This window comes from Anoplolepis gracilipes, unplaced genomic scaffold (assembly GCF_047496725.1).
Source record: "Anoplolepis gracilipes unplaced genomic scaffold, ASM4749672v1 Contig18, whole genome shotgun sequence".
NCBI lineage: Eukaryota > Metazoa > Arthropoda > Insecta > Hymenoptera > Formicidae > Anoplolepis > Anoplolepis gracilipes.
In genome coordinates this window covers 72,091-99,939 of record NW_027328669.1, presented here as the reverse complement: position 1 = coordinate 99,939, position 27,849 = coordinate 72,091, and the positions used below count along the sequence as shown (strand labels likewise).

At 28.9% G+C, this 27,849-nt stretch overlaps 1 protein-coding gene across 3 annotated transcripts; it reads left to right on the top strand.

The window, feature by feature from the left end:
* Window positions 1-27,849, top strand: LOC140675697 (epidermal growth factor receptor kinase substrate 8-like). Of its 3 annotated transcripts, none has more exons than XM_072910304.1 (10): window positions 1-154; window positions 16,188-16,261; window positions 16,722-16,957; window positions 17,643-17,976; window positions 18,181-19,400; window positions 20,771-20,888; window positions 24,664-25,128; window positions 25,910-26,084; window positions 26,166-26,301; window positions 26,371-27,848. In XM_072910304.1, exons 2-10 carry the CDS (start codon window positions 16,216-16,218, stop codon window positions 26,467-26,469), a joined length of 2,829 nt encoding a protein of 942 aa, XP_072766405.1. In that variant the 5' UTR covers window positions 1-154; window positions 16,188-16,215; the 3' UTR covers window positions 26,470-27,848. The 3 variants fall into 3 exon arrangements, with proteins under 3 accessions (XP_072766405.1, XP_072766407.1, XP_072766404.1); XM_072910306.1 differs by lacking the exon at window positions 1-154 and adding an exon at window positions 203-369 and having other exon boundaries at window positions 18,184-19,400; window positions 26,371-27,849; XM_072910303.1 differs by lacking the exon at window positions 1-154 and adding an exon at window positions 204-369.

Genomic DNA, 27,849 nt, shown 5'->3' with positions numbered 1-27,849 from the left:
GAATCACATCAGCTGTTGCAACGTTGATTTTTCTGTACGATCCTGGCATGACCACGGCGTAGATTGCCGATTCCAACGAGTCCGACCGCCATATTGGTCTTGCTCGATGTTCAGCCAATGACACGTTGCGTTATGTGCGGCTTACCTGGAACAGGTAAGGATGCGTAGATCGACGGCGATCAAGTCGGATTAGTCGCCGGAGTATTTGCGGTCGAGCATGTTCGAGACGTAATTTTCGCCGCGTGTCTGTCTGTCGCCTCGAATCCGTAAGCTTCCCCCTCCTTCCCGTTTACCCCTCTCCCTCCGAGTCTGTCAACGTCTCTAAAGTGCGTGTGTTCACTGGGCGCGTTGGGAAAAATTTGTAAATAGGTAAGTAATCGCCTTCCTTCTCGAGCAAATATCGCGTACACGGAACGATCTTGTGTATCTCTTCATTGAGGATATACTTGTGGTACTCTGAGAATTACTAACACGAGATTCTGCACCGATCGTTGCAACGACCTAGGACGAATCATCCGGTCACGCGCACCTGTTGCCACCTTCCGCACCATGCATGGCCGCCCTGGTTGCGTGCCTGTGCGTGCTCGTCTACGATGATGACGAGCGAGCCTCAGTAGACGCATAGCATATAAAAATCACCTGGTAAAAGGTGCGGGCCGTACTACTTTAAGGATAAGTTGGACGGATCAGTTACGTCAAAATTAATGAAGCTAATATATTTTGAGATTCATGAATTTGACATTCCGCAAAACACTTATTTTTAGCCTTTTAAAACATAAAATTAATAATTCATTTGTGAATTAAAGTAAAGATTTGCCATGTAGAATATAATTTAATTCCCGAAATCGTAAATATTATCTTGTATCGAGCTTTTGTATCGAATTTTTTATAATGACTGTAGTACGAAAATTTATAATGATTATATATAAAAATTCATAAAAATAATTTTAATTCTACAGGACAAATCTTTACTTTAACGCGCAAATTAATTATTGGTTTTAAAGGATAAAAATACTTTGCGTAATGTCATATTCATGAATCTCTAATATCAGATTTATAAACTTTTGACGTAATTCAAATCCATCCAATTCCTCCTTAACTCCCGTTCATGTCACCGACATGAAAATATAACTAAAATACCGACATGAGATTCAATACGAATATCTTCTTCTTTTCCGATGAGAACTAGTGCATTATAATGTGGTATGACTGTTGGCAATATGAATATCTGTTGCAACCGGAGAGGTCACAAACGCAGAAGTCTGAAGGAATATAGAGCTAACACTTTTTATTTCCGACTGTTATGTTCGCTGCATAGCGTCACGTTTTAATTCCTGATCATGACATCGAAACTTTGCAAATGTGAGAAAACCGTGTAATTTTGAAGAACAAAATTTAATTTCGACTAACGTGAAAGTTTTAATCAAAGTTACAATTAAAAATCAGATAAACAATATTTAAGGAAATAAACTAACAATAAAATGAATAATAAAATTAGATTATCTCTATTGACATTCCAATTTTAAATAAATGAATGTGCTTAATTTTTTTAGATATAATAATAAAAAATATATATACACATACCTAATACTTTTATTTTCATAAAATTTGAAGAAATAATTTGATATTTTGTATAAAAAAGGAAAGAAATTTCTGTGTATTAAAAATCACCGCCGCTTTTTTTCTGACAGATTTAGGAATAATTCTATCGGAATGTTATGTGTGTATGTGTGTGTGTATGCGCGCGTGCGCAGTGCGTGTATAGTATGCTGATGCATGTGCGTGCGTGCGACTGTACGCTTTCAATGACATCAGAATAGAGTTTACGCTGTTTTCTAGTGTAAATTTCTAACTAATTAAGTAAAAATTAAAGATCGAAGTACTTTGGAAATTAAGGTAAGCTTCTTAATTGGATGGTATGTCATGTTTTAATTGTCGGATATGTTATTGTATCTAGATCACGTATGGTATGTTTAAATTTCTCTCGAGTCTCTATATCAGTTTAATATTTTAAAATCCAATTATAAAATCTAAATCTATAATATTAAAAAAAACATTTATTCGTAATAATATAAAAAAAAACATTTATTCGTTTTTATTAATCTTTATTATTAATAAAAAAGCTTGATACATAAAATCGATAACAAAAAGTAGGACACAGTATATAACAATAATTACAATTGAGAAAGTTAAAAAAGCTACAGTTTATATTAAATGTGAGATTTTGATGAATTTAATTTTTTTAGTGATTATGGGAGAAACACTCTAATTGTAATGTGTAGCCACAAAGATTATTTCCTCGTACTAATGTGCTTTATCTATAATGAACGCGCGATATCGATTATTATAGCTATTGTAGTATTGATTCGCCAATTCTTATCGGACTATCATTATCGTGATCTGTGTGATGATCTGATGATTCACTGATCGCTGACCTTTGATCATCCTCTTTTATTCTATCAAATAATTTTATTGTGTGAAATTTTAATTTTTTACCGATGATAAGCATTTAGTCACAATTTAAATCACAATCAACATTTTATAATTTTATGTATTTCTAAATAATAATTATAATTGAAACAATATAGTTAATTATATATCTAATAGACAAATATAATTACCTACATTTGTAAGTTATGTAGTTTATCATATTTTAATGTTATGATATGAGTTTATAATATGATAATTATTTTAATATACATAATCAATGATATTCTTATATAATTTAATTCTGTGAAGTTTTAGTTTGTACATACATGTACATACACGTACACATATAACTATATATGGTGAAATATAATACAACACAACATAGTATTAGAATTAAAAAAAATACTTGAATGAAAATAAATTATATAATCATATTATATAGATGTTCATTCTCCACAAAGGTAAATTACAATAATAATATTAATTGTAAACGTTCTATTCCATATTTACAATAACTTCTTTTTATCACGTCTCTCTTTTGATTTTCTCAAATATGTCGAGGACTTTGTAAGAAACGATTATTGTATTTGTTAAGACTTATTGTTAGAAACGCAGCATCGTTATTTGTAAATAGTAATCGGTAGTATTTGTAACTTGAAATCACATGAAAAACGTTAATGTTGGCATCTTTTCATTGAGTAGGTAAAAGTTCACGACAGACATCGTAAGAGAAGAAGAGCTGTAAACATTCCTCAGCCTTCCGTTAAGCTTTAATCTCGTGTCGCTGCTCGTTCGTGACATTTACGATCTGCATTCCTTCGTTGTGTCACACACAACTGCATTGTTTGCCATTTATAATAATCAGTAATGACGTGCTGTACGTACATATACATAATCGACAATGAATGACGTCAAGACTTTGTCATATTATATATTGCGTGAATATCATGTTTTCACGTATGTTTACATTCGATCGGACACGTGTTGATATCGAGATTGACGTTGTCGTTACCGAAATCAGACAAAAACTTTGTTCCAAACGGCCGACGATGATATGTAGGGGAACGTGAGGTAGAACGGCCAACGTAAGCATTGAGCAAGTTTTCAACATATTAAAAAAAAATAAATTGATTTTTTTTACTAAAAATATTCTTTGGATTATCCACTGTAAGAAAAAACACAAGTTTATTATAAAATAATAGTTTAAATAGACGAGATTATTGATTTAGTAAAAGCCTAGATTTTCGTGATATGCTTTTCATGCGGGGAATAATGGACCACCTCCAAAATTTGTTTATTTCATTAACATTGATGTCTAAAACTTCTTAAAAGTTGTATATTATAATATGATATATAGAATATAAGAATATAGATTTGTATTTTTAAATGATAACTATAAATTAATAAATAAAAACAATTCTCTTGTTATAATAAATATTTTTAAAACATGGAAAAATATCCTTTAATGTAATAATTTTTGGTATTAATTTTGAAAGACAGCATCTATGTATACTTTCTTTCTTTCTCTAGTATAGAACTAAAAAGTACAACATACATTTTGTGGGCTAATATTTCATTAAGCCTCAAAACATATTTATTTACTTTTGATAAAAAAAAAATTATAATTAATCAATATTTACATAGACACAGTATGAAATTAATAAGAAAAGATTATTTTAAAACATAAATGTATTTACGGTAATAAAAAATAGAATTTTATCATTGTTTAATTTATGTAAATATATCGAAGAATTACAACTCAGTCGCGGAGAGCACAGCAAGTGCATTAAATAATTTATAACAACTTTCAACTAAAAATATTGCGACCACTGATAACAGCACGGAGAAAGAAACACCTAATAGCAATAATTGCAACATATTTCATGACATGGTAGCATCTCTGTAAAAAGATATCGACTCTGCACCATTGTACCCCGCGGTGTTGTTCTACCCCACGTTTCCTTATATATAATTCTTTGAACCATGACAGGGAAAAAGACATTAAATAGCATACAGTAATCCACTTGAGCTCATCCAAGCAAGTCTTGTCATATCATTTCTCGTATCCCATCGTCAAATGACACCTGTAATTCACGCCTACGAAGTGCCTACGTAATCTCCCACGTGAGACTAGCATCGTGACACAGATCGCGAATGTTTATTACTGCACGTATGAGTTTTCGTCATTTCAATATTTATGATGAACGTATTATAAATCGAGGAAGGCTATTTTTACAAATTATGCTAAATCTATATATTTAATGAGATCATCGCAATGCAATTTAATTTGAATATGTATTTTCTTTGATGAAAAATAAAGCAAAAATTATTAATATAAATAATTTTATTGATGGTTTTATATATAAAAGTGAGACACTTTTTTAATTATAATAGAAAAATTATTTCAAAATCTTGAAAATTTTAATTCTATTTTTAATTTAATATTTTTTAACATAATGTTATTCTGAAACTTGCTCGTTGAATTTTGCTGTTTTTATACCGTACATATTGGCTTTAATAACTATGTTTCTCATAATCTAGCATACATAGAAAATGTAGCTGCACATAGCAATAGTTTGTTGACCTCTTAATACGTCTGCGATTTCATGACATACATTGAGAATACTTCTTATCCATATTTTGTGTCCATCAATATAATTTTTCACCATCTGTTTATAAACATTAAAAACTTTTTTACTTATAAATATTTTTATTTGTTAATCATGTTATTTCTATAAATATATAATTGTACTATGTTCATAATTCAAAATATTATACAAGTCACAGCTAACACTTGATAGATTATTTATCGCAGAATTTTATCGATTGATATTAATATTTTTATCTTTATAACACTTGTTACAGCAATGAAATAAAAAAAAAAACAGAAAGTCTTATATTTTCTGAGTAATATTTAGTAAAGTCAAATAAATTTCTAATACTGGTTTCTATACTAATTGTAAAATATTCCGAACATTTCATCAGTGTTTTTTTCGTGCGCAGACATTACACTGTAAAAAAGAGAGAAAAAAAGCGGAAGATATCGGAAACGCAAATTATGTTTACCATTATGAAAACTATCTTGAATTCCTTTCTAGACTCATTGGTTTTTTATTCGGTTTTTTTCCTTATATATATAAGGATGTTTATTAAACTATATCTCATATCTTTATATTTATTTAGTTAAATGCAAGGAAGATTTACATGAAGCACGTAATTAAAATAAATATTCTTTTGATCTCAGGATATATATTGAATCATATATATGGGAATAAACGTACAAATTCGTTCGACATACAGATGATTGATTGCGAAGATTGAATTAATTCTTAATGATTAATCAACGAGCCAAGTGGTCAAGTGAAAAGTTGATTCGGGTTGTGGTTTGGTCCATTCACTGCGAAACTTGTTCGCAACTCAACGCGAACGGATCAATGTAGGTATGCGAAGTGCATTGGCAACTTTCTTTCCACTTTTTCAGCGCTTATATCGAGACTCATGTCCGCGATGTATGTATTTACTTTCAACATGTCTTGTTGGTGCTGCCGGCATTCCGATCTTATATATGTATAAGAGTGGAAAACGATCAAAGTTTCATTTATATACATACATAGTTCCGTGTGAAAATATCTTTCACGCAAGGTTAACTTTCCGTGAGTTTTCTGATTTTGTTGAAATATTTTTTCTGAAAAAAATACTTTTTATATGCATTTTTAAAATATTATTGAAATATGTTGAAACAAATGTATAAATAAGCACTAATTTGATTTTAATTAATAATTAATTAATATTGAAATATCAAATTGTCTTTTGTGTAACTTTGTGTGATTGCATGCAGACTATATATTCTTATTGAGTCTTCTACCCTTTCTGTAATTTGCATATGCATCCCACATACCTCCTATCGGATCTATAGATATAACGTATTTGAGTGTATTAAGTAATAATTACCACATGTTCAAGGAGAATGACGTAATATTCACGCATGATCATTCACTTTTATATTTATATATTATATATTATATATGACAACAATCTCGCAATATTAACATTTCATAAAATAAATATACAGTAGTAATTGATAATCATTACAATTATTATAATCATATCTATAAAAATTTTTATGGGCTGCCGTGCATAACGAAATGTAATCAAGAGATGGCCATAATTTCAACATAAAAATTATGCTAAATATTCAATGTTGTATCATTATTGACGGAATGTTACTGTAATGTGCAGCATTGATCGTGAATGATTACAACTGTATTGCCGTGCTGTCCCCTTTCTTTAATATCTTTTTTACATTTTCTAAAATTTGGCACGCTTATCAGCTTGTAAACTATTAAGTGTATTTTTCATATATATGTGTGTATGGGTGTCCCATTTTAATTCCTCCAGTGAAATATCTCGAAAAATATGGAAAATTCGAAAAAATGTTTAAGACAAAAGTTGTATGGTTTCTAGGGGGACATAAGATGGTGTCATTAGTTTGACCTTCAAGAGTCACATGAAGGTCACGTGAAGGTCATTTTGAATTTTTAAATGGAACACTCTATATATATTTTTGCATATTCTTGTAGCTTATCTTGAGAGATTTCCAAAACACTATGATAAAATGTTTTTTCATTAAATACTTTTCGAGTTATAAGGCTTCAAAGTTGCAATATTTTGACATAAAATACAAGATATCTCGCAAAATATTCATTTTTCGATTATCTTATCCTAATACTTTTATGCACAGAATAACGAGACAAATCAATTGGCGTAATTAAAACACATAATTATGTTAAAGTAAAAATGTGTAACTGCTAGTTGCAAATTCAGATTTTTTCTTAAAGATAACTATGTGTATTTTCTTTACACCAATTGGTTCGTCTCATTATTCTGTGCATAAAAGTATTAGGGTAAAATAATCGAGAAATGAATATTTTACGAGATATCTTGTATTTTATGTCAAAATATTGCAACTTTGAAGCCTTATAACTCGAAAAGTGTTTAATGAAAAAACATTTTATCATAGTGTTTCAGAAAGCTCTCGAAGTCAGCTACAAGAATATGTAATAAAAAATAGTAGGTTTCATTTAAGAAATTAAAAATGACCTTCACGTGAGCTTCAAATGATTCTTCAAGGTCAAACCAATGGTACCATCTTATGGCCCCCTCGAAATCATACAACACATGTCTGAACCATTTTTCTCTCCAAAGCTTGGTTTTTGAGATATTCGACTGGAGGAATTAAAATGGGATACCCTGTATATAAATTACCGGTGCGAAATAATATTATTTATCACACACGCGCGCGCGCACACCCACAAAGACACACACACACACAGTTGAAGCACATGAATGTCCAAACAAATGTTGCAAAATATATATTATGAGAAAAGCGAGATCGCGAATTAAATTTTCTATGCACAAAGAAGTAAATCTTTTATAAATAAATAAAAATATATTTCTATCTATGAATTAATATTATCAATATTGGTTAATATAATCTTTATTAAAATGAAGATAATCATAATTTTCACATTGTATACTGCAGTCAATGATAAATAAGAATATAATCTAAAAAAATGACAAGAGTTGATAGAATTGTTTGCTAAGCGCATGAAAATTTAAACTCTTGTACAGATTTTAATTCACAGCTAAAGAAAGATACGTAGATAAAATACAGGAGAAGTGATAGAGATGGAATTATATTTTCCCGGATGACATTTTCTCGAACGCGCAATGCAAAATGCGCATTCGCGCATGTACAGTACCTGACAAAAGTTTATGAGTATACCTCGTATTTAAAAAAAATTGGGCTATTTTCAAACTCGATGAAAAATCATTGTAAACAAAAAATTAAAAAAGTATTTTGAAATTTCAATTTTAACGCGCTATCAGTAGTTTTTAACAAATTTTTTTAATCTTCTCAATTCTGTGCGCTTTAAAAAAAGATATACTGTTTTTTCCTCAAAGTTACATATTTGTTGACACTCTACAACTCGATAAAAAAAATTTCTGTCGAAGAATTTAAATTAAGTTTTATAAACATTTTACTTATAAAACGCTTTTTTAAAAATTTGTCTACGATTTGTTTTTGACTGAGTTATAAACTAAATTATATTTTTTAAATGATGTCGGTACTCGACGAAAAATCATTGCAGACAAAAAATTAAAGAAATATTTTGAAACTTGAAGCTTCAACTTTAATATATGGTATTAATAGTTTTTAAAAATTGTTTTACTTTCTCATTTTTTAAAATACAGGTTTCAAAATCGTATAACTCAGCCAAAAAACTCATGGAAAAATTAAAAAAATACGTTTTACAGATAAAATGTAATTTGTGATTGTAGTCATAAAACTTGATTTTAATTTTTCGAAAGAATTTTTTTTATTGAGCTGCAGAATGTCAAAAAATATGTAATTTTAAGGAAAAAATACATCCTTTTTTAAGACACAGAACTGAGAAGATAAAAAAAATTTTTATAAATTACTGGTAGCGTGTTAAAATTGAAACTTCAAAATTTTTTAATTTTTATAATGTTTGCTTTTTGCCGAGTTGTAGCGGTTTGAAAATAGCCCAATTTTTTGAAACATAGGCTTAAACTTTCGTTAAGTAGCATGTATGTACATACATGTTCATCAAAACATAATTGTATTGGTATATTGTATTGTCGAAAATATTCTTTAAAGTACAACTTAATTTTGAATCATGTGTATTTCGACAAACTTCGATTCTAAAAAGAAGTAACATCTGCAGTATAAAATTTAGTTTTTTATTTTTATATACTTATCAATTTATTTTTTACTTAAGTATCTAGAATATTTTTATTCTTTTTAATGAAAAAACGTAAAATTATCAAAGGAAAAAATTGTTTATTTCGAAGAAACAAACGTTATAATAAACAAAAAATTTTTTTTGAGGTCATATTTTTTTAAAAGTGATTGATATTTTTTAAATTAAACTTACATATTTTTTTATTATTATTTGTATCAGCAAAATTAATTCAATATGTGACCTATAATAGTATAATTTCGAGTACGAAACATTCAGAAATGTATAGAAATAAATACAAATAATATGAAATAATTATGATAGAGAAAAAAATTTATTTTAACAAAATAACATACTCAAAATTGATATCTATAAACTTTATAAAGAAATATTTCCAATATTGTTATAAACAATTGTTATGAACAATAATCACCTTTAGAGTTTTCTAATATGAGCTTATATTTTAATACATTTTTTGGTATAGATAGATAGATAGATAGATAGATAGATAGATAGATAAATAAATAAATAAATAAATAAATAAATAAAGAGAAATAGAGAGAGAAAGAGAATTAATTTATATTTTTATTCTAATTTGTATAATATGTATTTAATTGACATTTAATTTAAAATATTTAAATAATGATAAATGCCTTTTTATTATTAATATATAGATTATTTAAATTTAATATTTTTATTTATATAAGAAAAAAATACAATACATACACATACTTTTTATTTTTATGAAAATAGAAGATACCTTTAAATAATGATAAATGTCTTTTTATTATTAATATATGTAGATTACATAAATTTAATATTTTTATTTATACCTATAAGAAAAAAGTACGGTACATACACATATTTTTAATTTTTATAAAAATGGAAGATACTTTTATATATTCTGCACACACATATTTTATGTGTTTGTGTATTGTTTGCGATGACAGTTTCTATTATAACTCATTTTGAATTTTTAATATTTATATATATATATATGGAACAGGAAATATGTTAATGAGAATAGTTTACATTAAATTAAAATTAAAATTTCATTATAAGCAGAAAGCTGACATTCAGGGCGATAAGGAATTTCTGGCACGCAGAAAATACATTGACAACTTTAATATCGAGGAGAGACATACACATTGAAGCCCACTCTCGCCTTCCTTCCTTTTCCCTTCCCTTTTTGCCATGATTACTGTACGTTAGGTCGCTGTCGAGATTCTTATGCCCGCGAGCATTAGAACCACACCGTGAACAGGAATTCTTTCACGTCGAGTCGAATAGCTACCTACAATGCGTGAGAGAGAACTCGAGGTGAAACAATTATATTCAATATTTTATATAATTTCTGTAACATCTTTTTAGTGTGCATTTTTTATTTTTGTAATGTACATTCTGCTAGATTAATTATTTCTCTTTCTTAGCAAAATTAAAGAAAAGTTAACTTAAAATTATAAAACCTATATAAATATATAGTTTATAAATCGACTTTTGGAATATTCGTTTTTTTTTTTTTTTTTTTTTTTTTATTGTAGATTTTATGGGTAATCTAAGGACTTAAAATATTATACCTTGAAATGTCTTTAAATTAATTTTCTGCGAAAAATTTAAAAAACGTATTTTGATAACAAAAAATATATTCCCAATGTCTGTCATTACTTTCCAGATAACTATTAAGGCAATTATGAAATGAAACTTTAATTCTGTTAATAGTCTTAATATTAACAAACTGTGAAAAAACATGAAAATAAATAATAAAATAAAAATTATGTCAAAATATTATAATCAATACTTGTTTTCTTTGTAATATTAGTATAATTAGCATCTAGTGTTAAGCATCAACTGATAAGAAGAGATGCAAACATATTTGTTGATAGTACATTTATCTTAATTTATTAGATTCTTTCTTTTGAGGAATATTAAAAAACATTTACATGCCAACAATGCCGAAAGATATAATGCGCAGAATAGTGTCAAAACGTATGTAAATTTTTTATTAATAGTTAGACTTTATAAACAGAGTTTATTTGTTATTTATTTTTCCTCTTGATAAATGTTTAAAAGTTGATAGCATATTGAAAATATGTATTTAATTATTATGGTATATTTTTTGAATTTTGTTTGCACAAGGTTAATTCAAAGACACATAATATTAGATCATTGACTTGTTCATACAACATACAAAAAAAATGTATAACAAAAGATGAGTAATTATAAAAAAATAAGAATATTTAAATTATAAAAAAAATTAGAATGTTTAAATGATCTATCTTTTTAAATAAATAAAAAATTGATTTAAAAATATTCGGACCCTTAAAAGTAAACAAATCCATAAATATTATTTTTCGAAAAAATAATTACTTAATATTTTAAATATAAATAACTATGATTTATATATAATAAAAATAATAAAATAAATGTATGTGAGATAGCAAAATAATAAATTTTTGTTATACTAATGGTAACAATTAAATGTTTTCTATATATTAAGTTTTCTATAAATATATTCTCTCTTAAATATCTTCTATTTTAAACGTTTGCCAAAAGAAAATTGGCAAATAAACTGAAAATTTGAAGAAATAAAGTATAAAATATAAGTATAAAAAGCTAAGGTATCAGATGCATCAGTCCATTTGTTGACAGTGCTTCTCTTTCTTATTAGTCGCAACCACAACCAAGGTAATAGCGTAATTTCAGAAAAATTCAATAAGTGTTTTGTTACGTGTAGAAACATATATATTGTATATATATATAAGCCACATTTTTACAGACAACAATTAAAAATCCTTATCGAGTCATATATTGTTGCGCAATACTATTAACTTATTGTTAGTTGGTGAGTTTGGATGATATACTGTACGACTTTTGATACATAAAATAATACTTGATACATAAAATAATACTTTTAATAAAATGAAAATCACTACTTATTTGACTATTGAAACCAATACCTATTTCTTTCTTAATCTGTCTCTCTCTCTCTCTTCTTGCTTTCTTGTTTTCCTTTTTTTTTCTTTATCTTTTTTTTTGTTTTTATTAGAACATTTTAAATATTTTGTTATAAAAATACGTCATCATAATCTAACTTTTTAAACTCTATTGCCTTTATCAACCGTTTAGTTTATTATAAAAGAGAGCCTTGATCTTATTTATTTATAATCTAACTTTTTGTTTATTGATATTAAATACATAAAATAAAACCATCATCAATAAATATATATACAGGGTGTTTCATTTTAAGTGATATGGTCGATTATCTTGCGAATCGATGATTTTATTGAAAAATGTTTCAGAAAAAAGTTGCATGATTTGAAGGGTGACATAAGATGGTATCATTGGTTTGACCTTGAAGAGTCATTTGAAGCTCACGTGAAGGTCATTTTTAATTTCTTAAATGAAACCTACTATTTTTTATTACATATTCTTGTAGCTGACTTCGAGAGCTTTCTGAAACACTATGATAAAATGTTTTTTCATTAAACACTTTTCGAGTTATAAGGCTTCAAAGTTGCAATATTTGGACATAAAATACAAGATATCTCGTAAAATATTCATTTCTCGATTATCTTACCCTAATACTTTTATGCACAGAATAATGAGACGAATCAATTGGTGTAAAGAAAATACACACAGTTATTTTTAAGAAAAAATCTGAATTTGCAACTAGCAGTTACACATTTTTACTTTAACATAATTATGTGTTTTAATTATGCCAATTGATTTGTCTCGTTATTCTGTGCATAAAAGTATTAGGATAAGATAATCGAAAAATGAATATTTTACGAGATATCTTGTATTTTATGTCAAAATATTGCAACTTTGAAGCCTTATAACTCGAAAAGTATTTAATGAAAAAATATTTTATTATAGTGTATTAATGAAAAAATATTTTATTATAGTGTTTTGGAAAGCTTTGAGGTAAGTTACAAGAATATGTAATGAAAAATAGTAGTTTCCATTTAAGAAATTAAAGATAACCTTTACGCGACCTTCAAACGACTATCCAAGGTCAAACCAATGGTATCATCTTATGTCACCCTTCAAACCATGCAACTTTTTTCTGAAACATTTTTCAATAAAATTATCGATTTGCAAGATAATCGACCCTATCACTTAAAATGAAACATCCTGTATATATATTTTTTTCTTATATATTCTTTAAATTTCATATAATAATCATGGCATTATTGACACAAATATGTATATATATATATATATATATACATATTTGTGTCAATAATGCCATAATTTTTATATGAAATTTAAAAACTATAAAGTTTATACAGCTGTTTATAGGCATAGTATATTATGTGTACACAGCTGACATACATTTCTATCACCGCACAAAATGAAAACTGATTGTTGTGTCTCCTGTCACATAATAATTCTCTTTTCAAGCCATGATGTTTAATCTATCGTAAATTGCGAAACTGCCTTCAAATATTATAGCTCTGCAATCATTAGTAAGAAAGCAAATCATGAGATTAATTATCATCATTTAATGATCATCTCTTTATAGATAATTTCTATGTATTGAACTGATTTAGTATTGGCTGATTTAACAGTCTGTTATTTTATAACAATATAGATATGTCGAAATCGATAAATTTAGCTTTGTGTAATTCATTTATAGACTATGGCATAGAAAAATATAAGCAGAAAGCAAATAAATATTTTTTTATTTGTTTATGTTTTCAAATTGATCTGTGACAATATTCGATCAGAATATTTGTAATTGAAGAATTTGCTTACTGCTTATATTTTTCTATGTGTCATGGCCTTTACTCTTTAAGTACAAAGATACTTTATAGCCATGCATTTGCTTATGTGATTAACTCGAGGAACGACTAAGGAAGAATTTCTCTTGGAACAAATTCAGAATTTCACATTCCTCACGCATAGTTATACAAAAACTAATCGTCATCTTCTCTCAGTTTCTCTCGCGCCTATTAGGAGTAATTATTGACGAACGTGTATTGTAGATTTTGTGATGCATTAATCTACACGACACTTTCCCGTTTTCCTGTTAAAAAATGAAGGGAAAAATGTTGCTTTAACAAACCACAATGGTTTCAATATTATATACCAAATAACTTTCCTTATCAGAATAAGTTTCTATTTTCAAGTTTCTATAATTCATTTTCTTTGTTTATATAATATATATACACATACACAGAGGGTGTTTCCTTTAACCCTTTGAGTCACAACGGGTCACCCAGAGACCCACCTTTTTTTCGTAGTTTTTTATTGTTTTAACTACTTTTTTATCAACAAATACCGGACTTTTTGTTTCTACAAAGTCTCTAGAACATCAATAAGTGTAAAAAAATATGAACCGTCATTAATTGTTAATTGCAAAAATATCATATATAAACAAATAGTCAAAATTAGTACTTTTTTACGAAAAAGTACATTTTCTACTAATCTGACTAATTATGACAATAAATACGGCAATTTTTTTATAATCTTAGTACACTCTAAAATATTTTTCAGAATTTTTTTAGAATTTTCCAGCGTCTTGTTTTTGTTAAATCCTTCTTTTTTTGATCAAAAATATAACAATATTTTCTGTTCTAAATTAAAAGTAACAGTTGTATTTTTTTTAAAATTTTTTTTTCTGAAGGTTTTTTTAGATCGCAGAATCTGAATCTAAAGGAAAAAAAATTTAATTTCCAAAATTTAATACAGGGATCCAATATGGCAGGAGTAAAATTTTGAAAATCTCGTCTGCCATATTGGATCCGCCATCTTGAATTTTGAAAATCTGACAACGGATTCGTAATCAGCGACCCCAAAAACCCTTGTATATCAAATTTTATAAAATATTGACAAGTAGAAAAATTCGTGACTCAAAGGGTTAACTAGAGCATTTGTAGTTAAAATATCTTTGTTTGCTTTGATGATACGAACAAAAGTCAAAAGCGAAAATTGTTCGATACAAAGACATTAATATTGTGATAAAAATTTTTTTATATGTTATCTTTTATGAGATTTCAAGGTCATTGATATTTTTTTTAGTGAAATGATATTTTTATTAATGCAATGATGTAGGTTATAAAAGAATAAATTCAACCACATAAGATGTGTTGACTTTCAAGTGACTTTGTTTACAATTGATTTCTCATCATTTTGTGAATAAAAGAATTGAGATAAAATAATCGAAAAATGAATATTTTACAAGATATACATATTTTATGTAAAATTATCACAAATTAAAGTACAAAATATCTTGTAAACTATTCAATTTTATGATTTTATAACTTTTTACACCGCATATTGCGAGGAATCGATTTATACGTATAAGAAACTTTGCATTCCATTTAAAAAACTAGATTGATCTTTCAATGACCTTGAAAAATAACCTTAGTTAAAATTCCAAATTATTAACTTTTTTTCTCTTGGAATCCTATAAATTTTGTGTGAAATATTCTGTATATATTTTCATAAGAAATAAGAAGTGAGCAACATTACATGGATGCAAATTAAATGAGGAGTGAAGTGTCTGAAGGAGGAGTGAAGCGAACGATTAGCTTCGTTGAATGTAAAGTTTCACCTTCAACAATAAAGTTCAATAAACCGGGAGAAGAAGATAACGGAGAAGGAGGAGAGAGAAAAGAATTCCAGACATGTCCGTTAAATAAATTAGGGCTCAATGAAATGATTTCACTTCAGCGGTGTGTTAGTTTTTTGAGCGCCAAATATGACACTCTTTTGACTCACTCTTGCATCAGATATGCATCGCACAACGCGAATATGTTGCTATCATTTAAGTTATTAAATACAAACTATTGTCTGGCTGTGCTTGACGCTTGGCAACACCAATATCTACGACTAATTCTGTGATTCGGAATAAAAAGACGGCATGTGAATAAATTAAACGGGCAAACGCAAAGCCTGAAGGCCAATTAAGATTTTCTTTGCCCTCGCCCGTGACGACTTATTACGTATCTGACATACAATTCCTAATTCGTGACTTCTCTCTTTCAGTTATAATCAGGATCGGTATATCCTGTTTATGATGCCGTACTACAATAGTGGTCACAGTCCCGCTTATAACAAAGGTGAGTAATCGTACTAGATTAATTTCATTTCAAAGTAAATTATCATTTGCTAAAATATTATTTTTCTGCTAATTTTATTTGATTTATTTACTATTGCAAATTACAAGGAAATAAGGAGCTTTATGTAAATGTATAAAAATTAGAATAAAATAAATGGTATAACAAATTAGAATAATTTAATAAATTAAAAATATTTTGTATTATTTTAGAAATAAATAAGAGGAATAAATTAGGAATGTTTGGAAAAGAAAAATTTAATCAGATTGTGCTATAATAAAAAAATTATGTAAGGAAGAAAATTATTATTGTATAATAAAAATTATAAAAGGATTATTTGTGTATTATATCATAAAAAATTATATAAATATTTTGTATTATCTTGAAAACTGAACAATAAGAGAAGAAATAAGAGTCGGGTTTTTTTTGACCGAGTTAATTAAAAGCAAACCTCATATTTTAGATGGCGGTTCTAGCGGACCGTCCAGTACTTCTGGCGGTCGCGCCAGCGGTTCGGAATCGACGTATATGATGGAACACTTGGCCACATTCACCGTCACGAAGGACACCGGTATTATGTTTCCGACTGATGGTATGCGCCGACTTCTACAACTGGAGAAAAGTAATGGCATCTGGAGTCAAAAAATGCAGCTTCGTCTCGAACGAAACTGGGTTCTTATCATGGACAATGAAACAGGGGTAAAATTTATCTCTTTTATTTCACTTATAAGTATACTTTAAAAATTGAGAAAGATATTTATAGGACTTGATAATATTTTTAATTAAATTCATACTTTTCATCATGTTCTCTCGATCGTTTGCATAATTGTAGAAACTATTATGATCTTTCTCTTTCTCTCGAAAATATAATGATCTTGTCAAAATACTTAAGACTATACAAATATTACAATATATAATAATATTTTTCAAACTCCTCAGTAATTCTGTATAATAAGCAACCTCACAAATTTGAATGACTCTGACATATATTGTCAAGGTCATGAACCTGAATCTTTTTAACGTCTTGAAATGTCATCATCTGTGACATTAATCATTTTCACGTCATTACATTATGTCATTTTTGGATCCAACTGATCAAATTTTGACGTCAAAATGACATGTACTTGCTACTTGGAATATATCAAAGTCATTAAAATCTCTGAAATCGTTTTTATTATGTATAATTATTCAGTTATATTCAAATATGGTATTACTTTTAAAAAATAAAATTATACATACTTTTTATTTTTGATAATGTAAACGAAATTATTTGATATAGTTGAGGACTATTTGCATAATTTGTATCAACATTTTAATTTGACATTTTATACGAAGAAGTACAATCAATGACAGTTTTATTTAATAATATATTGAAAATTTTTAGGCTGTCATGGAACGGTTTCCGGCTTCCTCAATACAGGAACCAACGGCATTCACATCAAGGGACCCGATGGAGATGTACAATAATATTTTAGTCTTCACGGTAGGCGACGACAGCGGTTCCGGACAGCGAGTAGAGATGCATATATTCCAGTGCCAGAGTGTATCGGCACAGGATCTAGTTGAGGACCTGAAGATACTACAAACGGGAAAACTTGTTACGGGCGGTTCACCCAGAGCTCACAGAGGTCACATTCCACCTCCGCCGACCTTACCGCCTCCGGAACCACCTCTAAACGGTGTCAGAGAACAAGTGTCCACTTTCAATACAGCGAATGGTGAGTATACAATTATCGAAAATTAATATTTTATATGCGAAATTAGTCTTTATTTTAATTTTCGAGAATTATACCAGTTTGATATCCATCTTTTTTACTCACAAGTTTCTTATTAACTAAGGATTAATAGTGTTAATATCAATTAACCAAAGATTAAGAGTGTTAATACAGGGAGAATATTTTTATGTATATTTATTTACATAGCAGACGGTCAGAATGACATTTCCCGGGAAGAAAACAATGACGAGGTATCATCGACATCGTCAGAGAAATACGAGCGCGATGTGACGATTCTGAACCATTGCTTTGATGACATCGAGAAGTTCATTGCGCGTTTGCAGCATGCAGCTGCTGCATCACGGGAGCTGGAACGTCGACGACGTAACCGGAAATCGAAAAAGAGAAACCTCGGTGATGGTATGCTAACGATGAGAGCGAAACCACCACCTGAGATGGAGTTTGTTGATATATTTCAAAAATTCAAGCTCTCATTCAATCTGCTCGCTAAGCTCAAGGCACACATCCACGATCCTAATGCTCCGGAGCTTGTACACTTTCTCTTTACGCCGCTCGCGCTCATCGTAGACGCATCTCACGACACCAATTACGATCCGAATTTACCTAGTAAGGTGGTGTCGCCGCTCCTTACACGAGAAGCTGTCAATTTATTGATAAACTGTGTAACCAGCAAAGAGACCGAACTCTGGCACTCACTGGGTGACACGTGGCTAATACCGCGTGATCAATGGAAAGGTCATGTACCGCCTTACCATCCGATCTTCATGGATGGCTGGTCTCCGGAATATCCTATCCCCGAGGATAGAGACCATGATCACTTGGCGTCTTTGCTAAATGCAGATAAACAGAAGAGAGACGAATTACCGGAACAACAGAATGACCCTTATTATAATCACCGTGATGTGGACGAGTCACATTACAGCAGCGATTATTTAGAATACGACAGTCGAGAAGAGCGTGGCGGTAATGAGTACTTTGACAGAAATTACGGACCTAGTTCAGAATTGTATGGTAGAGAGGAAAGAGCAGACCAAACTAGGGCGCATAGCGACATTTCTGTAGATTCGATTGAGAGAGCTCCCAGAGCGTCGGCCGGTATAGACAGAGCGCAGGAAGCTTGGTTGGACGAATTGGCAGCACGCCATGCCAAGATCGTGCAAGTCACCTATCCACGAACGGCAAACAACGACAAGGAGCTCACCGTGGTCAGGGGCGAATATTTGGAGATCCTCGACGACAGCAGGAAATGGTGGAAGGCGAGGAATTCTCGGGGACAGGTTGCTCACGTGCCACACACTATCGTTACGTCCCACAATTCCACCGCTCACGCTGGTGACAATGATGTCTTTAACAATCCTTTGTATACGAGCAGATATCCGAGGCAGGGTCACGGCTATAACTACGAGGTGAGAATTTTTTGATAGATAGATTATTGATGAATAATTATGAGTGGTGTAGTATGCGATTCTGGCACAGTGAGTTGTGCGTCTGCTTGCTGTGCCTAAGATCTCGGGTTCAAATCCGACCAGAAATTTCGAATTTTTCTTCGATTTAATTTGATCGCCACCTCTCGGATGGCAATGGCAATCCACCAAAGAGTATCTTGCCACAAAAATTTCCTCTATCTAGGCCGTTCAGAACCAGCAGTAAAAAGTAGGTCCCTTTGACTTGCAGATAAGACGCACTCTGCGGTTGAAGTTAGAGGGATAAAACCATCCTCCTTCAGGAGATGACAGTTGAGAAAAAGGGAGGTATAGGGTTGTAAAAAAGTTGATATACACGGCAAATCCTGAGGGGAGTCCGGATTAAACCAATTTACCAATTTTTACCAAATTATGAGTGGCGTAAAGAATTCTAGATAATCAACTGTTTGAATCAGTTGCTGTTTTGTTGTCAATAATTGTATTATTGTTGGAAACATGACAGCAATATGATTAATCAATAAGATTAATCATGCTTGGTTATCTGAGATGTGAATAAAATTGTGTTTATAGATAACCAATGCTCATTTTAGCAAAAGTTTTGAAACATATAATAACCCCTACAGCACGAAATATTGCTAAAATATTGCATGAATATTTCAGTATTGTGACATATTACAAATATTGCAGCAATATTGTGCAAATATTATAAATTTAATATTTTATTGGAGATATTGCAAAATATTACTGCTATATTATAATACACTCACATATCTTTTGCTAGTTTGTTTGCTTACCGCTATGTGACGCACTATGCGTTATCTATTCCGTATTCAGGTTTTTTTTTATAAGAGTATCTAAAACCTGCAAATACAACACAACTATAGTAACATTATATATATTTTTCTATCAGCTTAATTTCTGATACAATCCTAACATAGGAAATTCACGTATTGAACTACTTGTTTAAAAATTAGACAAATAAGTATTATGCATATAAGAAATATTCTGCAATATTTTGTAAATATAGTATCACGTAGCAGAAATATATCAGCATCATTATAGAAATATTGCATAATATAGTCTGGGAGCGGACATATCTATATTGTGATAAGCTTTCAGGAATATTGCATGCAATATTCCAATCTTGCAAAACAATATTCCATGAATATATCGTGCTGCAGAGGAATTGTAATACTTTATTATTGTACAATAATACGATTTATGATCGCATGATAATTTAATATAATTATAGTAAGAAATCGAAAAGTTTAATGTTCTTTAGATTAAAACATCAAATTAAATTTTATAAATTTCTAATATTTATAAAATAGCATTTTGCGTGTATGTCGCAGGATTCGGAGCTCGAAAGAACCAGCACTAGTCCAGGACCGGAAGCTACGCATCGAGCACATGCGATTCCGCCACCAGCACCTGCTGATTGGGTGAGAAAAGAAAGACTTGGGAAAAAAGGTGAATTTCGATACTTTTAAGCTATTTTATTGCGATTGCAGGGGCGTTCTATATTTTTATTCGAATTGTGGAACAATTCCTAATATATTTTTTCAGCAAAATTACGAAATTATAAAATCCAGCGTTTTCTCTCTAAATAAGTTTCGATTTTAGAGCAACAAATGTCTTTCAAAATCGAAAGATGCTGCCTTAATTGGCGTGGTTAGGCCACTAAAGTCAATATAATATCAAATCTGATAAAGAGAGTTGATATACATAAGAGATAAGGAAACGCGCATTACGTTAGTATGTAAATGAATTAGCATAATTAACCATGTTAGATCATTGTTCACGTCACGTTCCAATTAGCGCATTTATCGAAGAATATTGTAATATCTGATGATTTTCTCTTGAACGTGTACATATAAAGAAGGTATCATTAATAAAAAGAAGTTCTCTAAATGTGAGAACCAACAATAAGTAGTAATAATTCGTTCTATTACGTGGATATTCATATAATATTTTTATTCTCGATGATTGATTATTTTATTCAATTTCTTTTATCGCGCTTAGCATAGAAGATATGATTGATAATAATCAAAAATAAAATATGACATTGAAGATACTGAACTATTTTTCAACATTTAATGATATATCCGAAAGCTAAGATATATACCAATATTGAAGCTCGTTTGATATGAATTTTATTAATTGATCAATATGCACAATATGAAAGTTAGAATTATCAAGTAGTAGTGACTGTCAACCTCCTCCCCCCCTCTTCCTCCTTAATATTTAAAATAACACTATTTAAAATAACAATAAGTAAAGAAAACAGTAATGACTATTATCAAGTCCGACATTTAACTTAGTTGAGAATTACCGGAGTTTTTAATATTGTATTTTTGTTTATCAATTGTATGATTATTGAAGATTATCATCATATATTATATTCTCTATATTTATCGACTAACTAAATTTAATTATATAATTTTATAATAGCAGAATGAAGAAATATATATATATGTATATATGTATACACACTCATATACATACATATATGCGTATTATATTATATTTTATGGAAACGTTAACCCATTGAACATTCTCTCGTTAGACAGTACTTATATACAAATACTTACATATATACAAATAAAGCAATGCAAGTTATGTCAAGTATGAAATTATATACATACATAAGGAATCCCGAAGTTCACAAATCAAAAAAAAAAACTTTTTAATTTAATTTTTCGAAAATTTTCGAGACCCTGTATAATTTTGCTTTTCAAATATTATGTGTATATATATATATATATATATATACATACACACACACACACACACATAGTCTGTTCAGAATCTGGTGCGACTAATTTTTTTAAAATTTTTTCTGCAGCGCACTCTTTTAATTATTGATCACATTATGAAATTTGATATTTTAATCACGACAACCTAAATTTTCAAAACGCTTCTGAACAGACCGTGTAATTATATATATTTTGTATGTGTGTGTATTTGTATGCAATACTCCTAAATAAAATTAAAGCTCTTCGAGTCGATCGAAAAAAATGAAATTTGTATGTAACTTTGCGATAAATGATCATACATCAATCAGTATCATACAGCATTTTAAAGTTGAAAGTCTCTTTTGAACAACAAAATTTCAATTTTGAAATCAAATGCATTTATAAAAGAAACATTTTTTAAACATTGCTTTATGATCATTTTGAAAAGTAAAATTACATACATTTAAAGTCATCATTTTTTTGATTGACTCGAAATAATGTTTTAATTTTGTCGAGAAAAATTTTTTTTATTTGAACAGCAAAATTAAATTAGTTAGATTCTAATATACTATACTATATTTTCATTGAAACTATAGCAGAATTGCTGTGTCTGTCCTTTGTCTTTATATTGGGAATTTCATTGTGAGAAAAAGTTTTATTTCGATAAAAGCTCTTGATAAGAATCCAACGACAAATACGGAGAGAGAGAGAACAAAAAATTTTTCTGATATCATAATATCATTTTGACATTTATTGCACGCTCTGTTTTATCAATAGCTTTTATTGAAGGAAAAAATCTTTTGTCCGATTCTGCTTGTACATGTCGTCGCATGCATTTTGTATTTATTAGATCGATGTAAATAAGCTTGTACAAATAATTGAAGGAAAATAGTAAAAAAAGAAGAGGAAAAAAAATCAGAAATAAAAGATGTTTGCCAACTCAATATTAAAAAAAGAAATTATATTTATATTTATAATTTCTCTAACAAGAAAATTTTTTCTCATATAATCAGTTCTTTTTCCCTCATATTTATATGAATTTCATTCAATTTATTTCAATATACATTGACTCTAAATATCTTTATATTATGTCAAAAGATAATAATAGAAGGTACAAGCATAAAATACGAAATTGATATCATCAAATCAATACTCATCACTTCTTAGCTTGCATTATTTATTATTATATATTTAAATTCGATAATATAAAATAAATATCGAGTGTTGAATTTAATAATAATAAGTGGACCAAGAAATCAATCAGCAATATACTCGCACGTAAACAATAATCGTGGACAAGAAAGCATTTATTATATAATCTTTCCCTGTCATAGATGTATTTCTTCTGTTCACTCCTTTATTGTTCAACTATAATATAATATGTTGATAAAATGCTCTCTAAAATGCAGTAATCGAAAATCACGACATATATAATTTCTACAAGAAATTTTACGATGTAAACAGTTTATTTCCTATCTTTTCTCTTTTTACGATGGAAACCTTAAATCTACATTTGTATAGATATGTGTCCACGAGTGGGTCGGGGATGCGATTTATGTCCAGTATTTCATTACACTGTAATTTATGTATATCACTCTTATTGTTAATAAATATATGCAGTTACAGATTATATTTGTTCGAAGTATCGTCGTCTCTTTTATTTTTTCTCTTCCCTATAAATTGATTAATTAAACTTAATTGTAGTAATATTTCATCATATTTTACACGAACACTTGGTTTAGTGCAGTGATAAAAAATACATTGTACACATTTAACACGTATATTTAACAAATGGTAATTTATTATCCCGATTTATAATTGTTCAAGTTGTAGAAAATTTTGACTATTGTTACTTGTAGCGCTTAAACTATGCTTAATGTTTGTTCGTCCAATACATCAAAGACTATCTGTGTCTGTATTCTAAGCTTTGGGGTAAGTCTTTTCATGTTTTTAATAGCTTTTCTAGATTGATTATGATTTATACATATGTGTACATGTCTACCAGTGAATTCTATCCTATATTGGAATGGCTAGTCCTTTGTTTGAAAATATGAAGAGTGAGAGGGAAAAAGCTGCCATTCTCTTCCGTTTAGCAAATTCTGATTGGCTAATGATTTTCTATGATCTTGTCTACTTTATAAACCATATTGTTTATAGTTTATACAATTCTTTATTGCACAATATTGTTACATTGTTAATCTTGTTTTTCTTTTCTATTTTATAATTTCTTTGATATTATACTTATTAACTGGTTGTAGTGGAGATTATTACTGCACATTTGAATAAGCTAATGTTTTTTTAGTTCGGATAGTACAAGACTAGAAAAAGAGGGAAATGGCAGTTTTTTCCCCTCTCGCTCTTCACATTTTCAAACAAAGGACTAGCCATTCCAGTATAGATAGGCTTGAGTTCACTGGTACCTACAGCAATGAAATGTTCCTGCGATAAATAATTCTTTATCGCATGGCAGTTTGTAATTTAAATTAATATTGCAAAAAATTATTTTATAGACAACATTAATGCTTACAACGCCATCAGTGACAGCAGCAGGTCGAGTGTTTCCTCTATCGAGAGTACCTCTCAATCGCACGGAAAGCTCAAAACACAGCAAAGTATCGTGGAGGTGCATTCCCCGCCTCGTGATATAGTATCAGATGAAGTATCCGATAAATCGGTGTCGCCATCGCCATCCTCTTCGCCAACATTTACCTCGAAATCAACACTAGCTACGTCAAAATCGGCACCAATATTATCTACACTGAAATTAGCATCAGCGTTATCTGCAGCGAAATCAGCACCCGCATCACCTGCATTAGCTTCGTCGAAGATACCTTCGACGCCTCCACCACCACCTCCACCACCACCACCAACGCCAATAGGTTCCATTCCGCTGTTCCAAACTCAAAAATCTGCGCCCTCGACATTTTCCACATCCAATAAAACGGAGGTTTCCAAAAGTATCAAGTTCTTTAATAGTGAGTTATAATCAAATTTTAACTTTTTGCGTAGAACATTTTAACTCTCAATAGAAATGTAAATAAAAAAAACAAAAATTTTTTCTTCATTAAATACACTTTTTTTGTGAAAAAAAGCAAGCTTTGTTTTTTCAAACAATTTTTTTTTCTCAAATATTTAACATATTTATGTTTTGATTATTGCGAGTTTAGTTTTCATTATTTTTTATTTTTTAGATGACAAATTTGCGCTAAGTATCACTATTTTAAATGTAGATCGCATTTCAATGGTTATACAGGTTGCCATAAAAAATATACTTTAGAGTCACTATTTTAGTATAATAAAAAATTAAAGTTTTTATATTTTTAATTAATTTTTTAAGTAATTTTACTGAGATTTAAAGAATTAAGAAAGATTTTTGTGATTAAAAAATACCACATAATTCAAATAATTTTTAATTAGATACATCATAAAAATTTTTGTTATACATTTAACTAAAAATTATTCAAATTATATGTTCCATATTATTTTAATTGTTAAAACTTCATTAATCCATTAAAATTATTTTTAATAAAAGATAAATTAAAAATATAAGAATTTAGTGTTTCTTTTACTATATTAACAGAAATGAAGAAAAATTATAATATTATATTTTAAAAAATATTGAAAGAAACTAAGCTTGTTTTAATAAATAAAGAAATGTTTTTTCGACTTTTTTTTTGGGAAAAAAAAATTTTTACATCTCCAACTGTTAGTAATAGCTTTTGTATTGTTAACATTCATCTTACCTGATTATAAAAGGCACTTCCGGTCAAGAAGAAGTTCAAAAAGAGCTGAAGTTTGTCTTGAAAATGTTCCGAGAGAAGAAAGCGAATTCTTCTTCTCTCAGCAGTGATATGCGTGAGATTTGGGTGAATCAATACTCGACCTCTCGGGAAATTCAAACCTGGTTAGCGGCCAAAGGGTTCTCGGAGAAGTACATATTGACTTCATCTATCTCAATATTTAATATGGCACCGGATTGATTTGATCACTCAACGATTTATCTTACTTGCAGAATTTGCAAACAATTGGAAAATGTGAATGGATTGGAATTATTTAATTTATCGCGACGACGATTGGAGCAATTGTGCGGATTGTCCGAGGGAAGCAGACTTAATGGTCAATTAACTTTAGCGAAAAACGAATGCGGGGTAAGTGCATATATCTTGAATTAGACAATCCTACGTCACTTTTCTTGTGAGTAAAATTTTTATTTTCAGTACAAAACAGCTCGGTCATCGGAACTCAAGCAGATCTTAGAAAAAGCGCGCCAAAGAGCAGAGAAATTAAACGATAAGGCTGATGATTTCAAACAGTGAATTATATACTTATGTCATGAACCATATGTTCCTTACATTCCGCCTTCCTGTGCAGGAATGATGCAAATGTAGTGTTTTACATAAAGTATTACCAGATGTTTCCTCCGAAAATTGACGCTATACAAAAAATGTTACAGACAAAATTTTTAAGGTTTTGAGAGAGAAAAATTTGAATGTTGAATTTTATAACTAAGGTAATATAATTATATAATTATATTACCTTAAAAAGGTAATTATATAATAATATAATAAATATAATAAAAGATATATAATAGAAAGTAATGTTTCAAAATTATGTGAATATAATCTAGTTTTTTTTAAATGGACTCAACTTAACTTCTTACACGAATCCTTACAATATGTAAACAGTTATAAAGGATAGTTTACGAAATATTTTATAATTTATATGTAAAAAATATTATCAAATTAAAATATAAAATATCTAAATTATTCAATTTTGGCCATCCTATCCTTATAACTTTTAATGTTGAATATTGCAAGGAATCGATTTGTATAAAACTATTAGTGTGGTCCTATTTAAAAAACTAGAAAAAAATCGTGATCTTGAAAAATGACCTTTAAAGTTAAAATTCAAAATTATCAATTTTTTCTCTTTTAAAACTCCATAACTTTTGTTTAAAACATTTTTTGTTTGATGTCAAAAACACTTTATAACACTTTATGTGAAATACTATATGTATATAATAGATGATATATGTGAACTTTATCACGCGAAAATTATCACGTGACAAGAGAATGAAGGGTAAAATAAAATAATATATTTTTTTCGTAATTTTCAATAGAAAAAAACTTATCATAAAAAGAATTTTCAAACCGCGAAAACTATCTTTAAACTTTATCGATGAAAATATCTTTAAACTGAAATATTTTATTTTACCTTAAATATTGTGATAATAATATTAACACAGCAAATCAAAGCAATATTGTATGCCAAAGATTTTAAACAAGATACAAGCATGTATTATATACAATAAAAATTACCTGTGATGTTTTTTTTCTTTTTGAAAAAATACAAGCAATATATTATCCGTTTGTTATATTTTAACAAACTCGAGCATAAAAATAGGATGTTTCCCAGCGATACCCAGTTTGCGATATTTGAATTAAGAGAATTTAATTGAAGCATTTTAATTTAATATGTATTTATAAACACATACATAATAATATATATATGTAAAATAAATAGAATCTTATTATTTGAGACAGCAAAACATGTTAAGCAAAATAAAGTTAAATTTAAATGTTGCAAAAAGAGAATTGTTATCAAATCATAAAACTGATATTAAAAAATGGTAATTAAAAGATTAATCTATATGTAATCAATATGACATATCAGAAATTTATATTATACCTGCAAAA

Excerpts from the sequence above, each read along its gene's own strand:
- LOC140675697 (XM_072910304.1), top strand. The coding sequence starts at position 16,216 with ATGATGCCGTACTACAATAGTGGTCACAGTCCCGCTTATAACAAAG. Across the intron at positions 19,401-20,770 it reads GTCACGGCTATAACTACGAG|GATTCGGAGCTCGAAAGAAC; the intron begins GTGAGAATTTTT and ends TGTATGTCGCAG. Across the intron at positions 26,085-26,165 it reads GCCAAAGGGTTCTCGGAGAA|AATTTGCAAACAATTGGAAA; the intron begins GTACATATTGAC and ends TCTTACTTGCAG.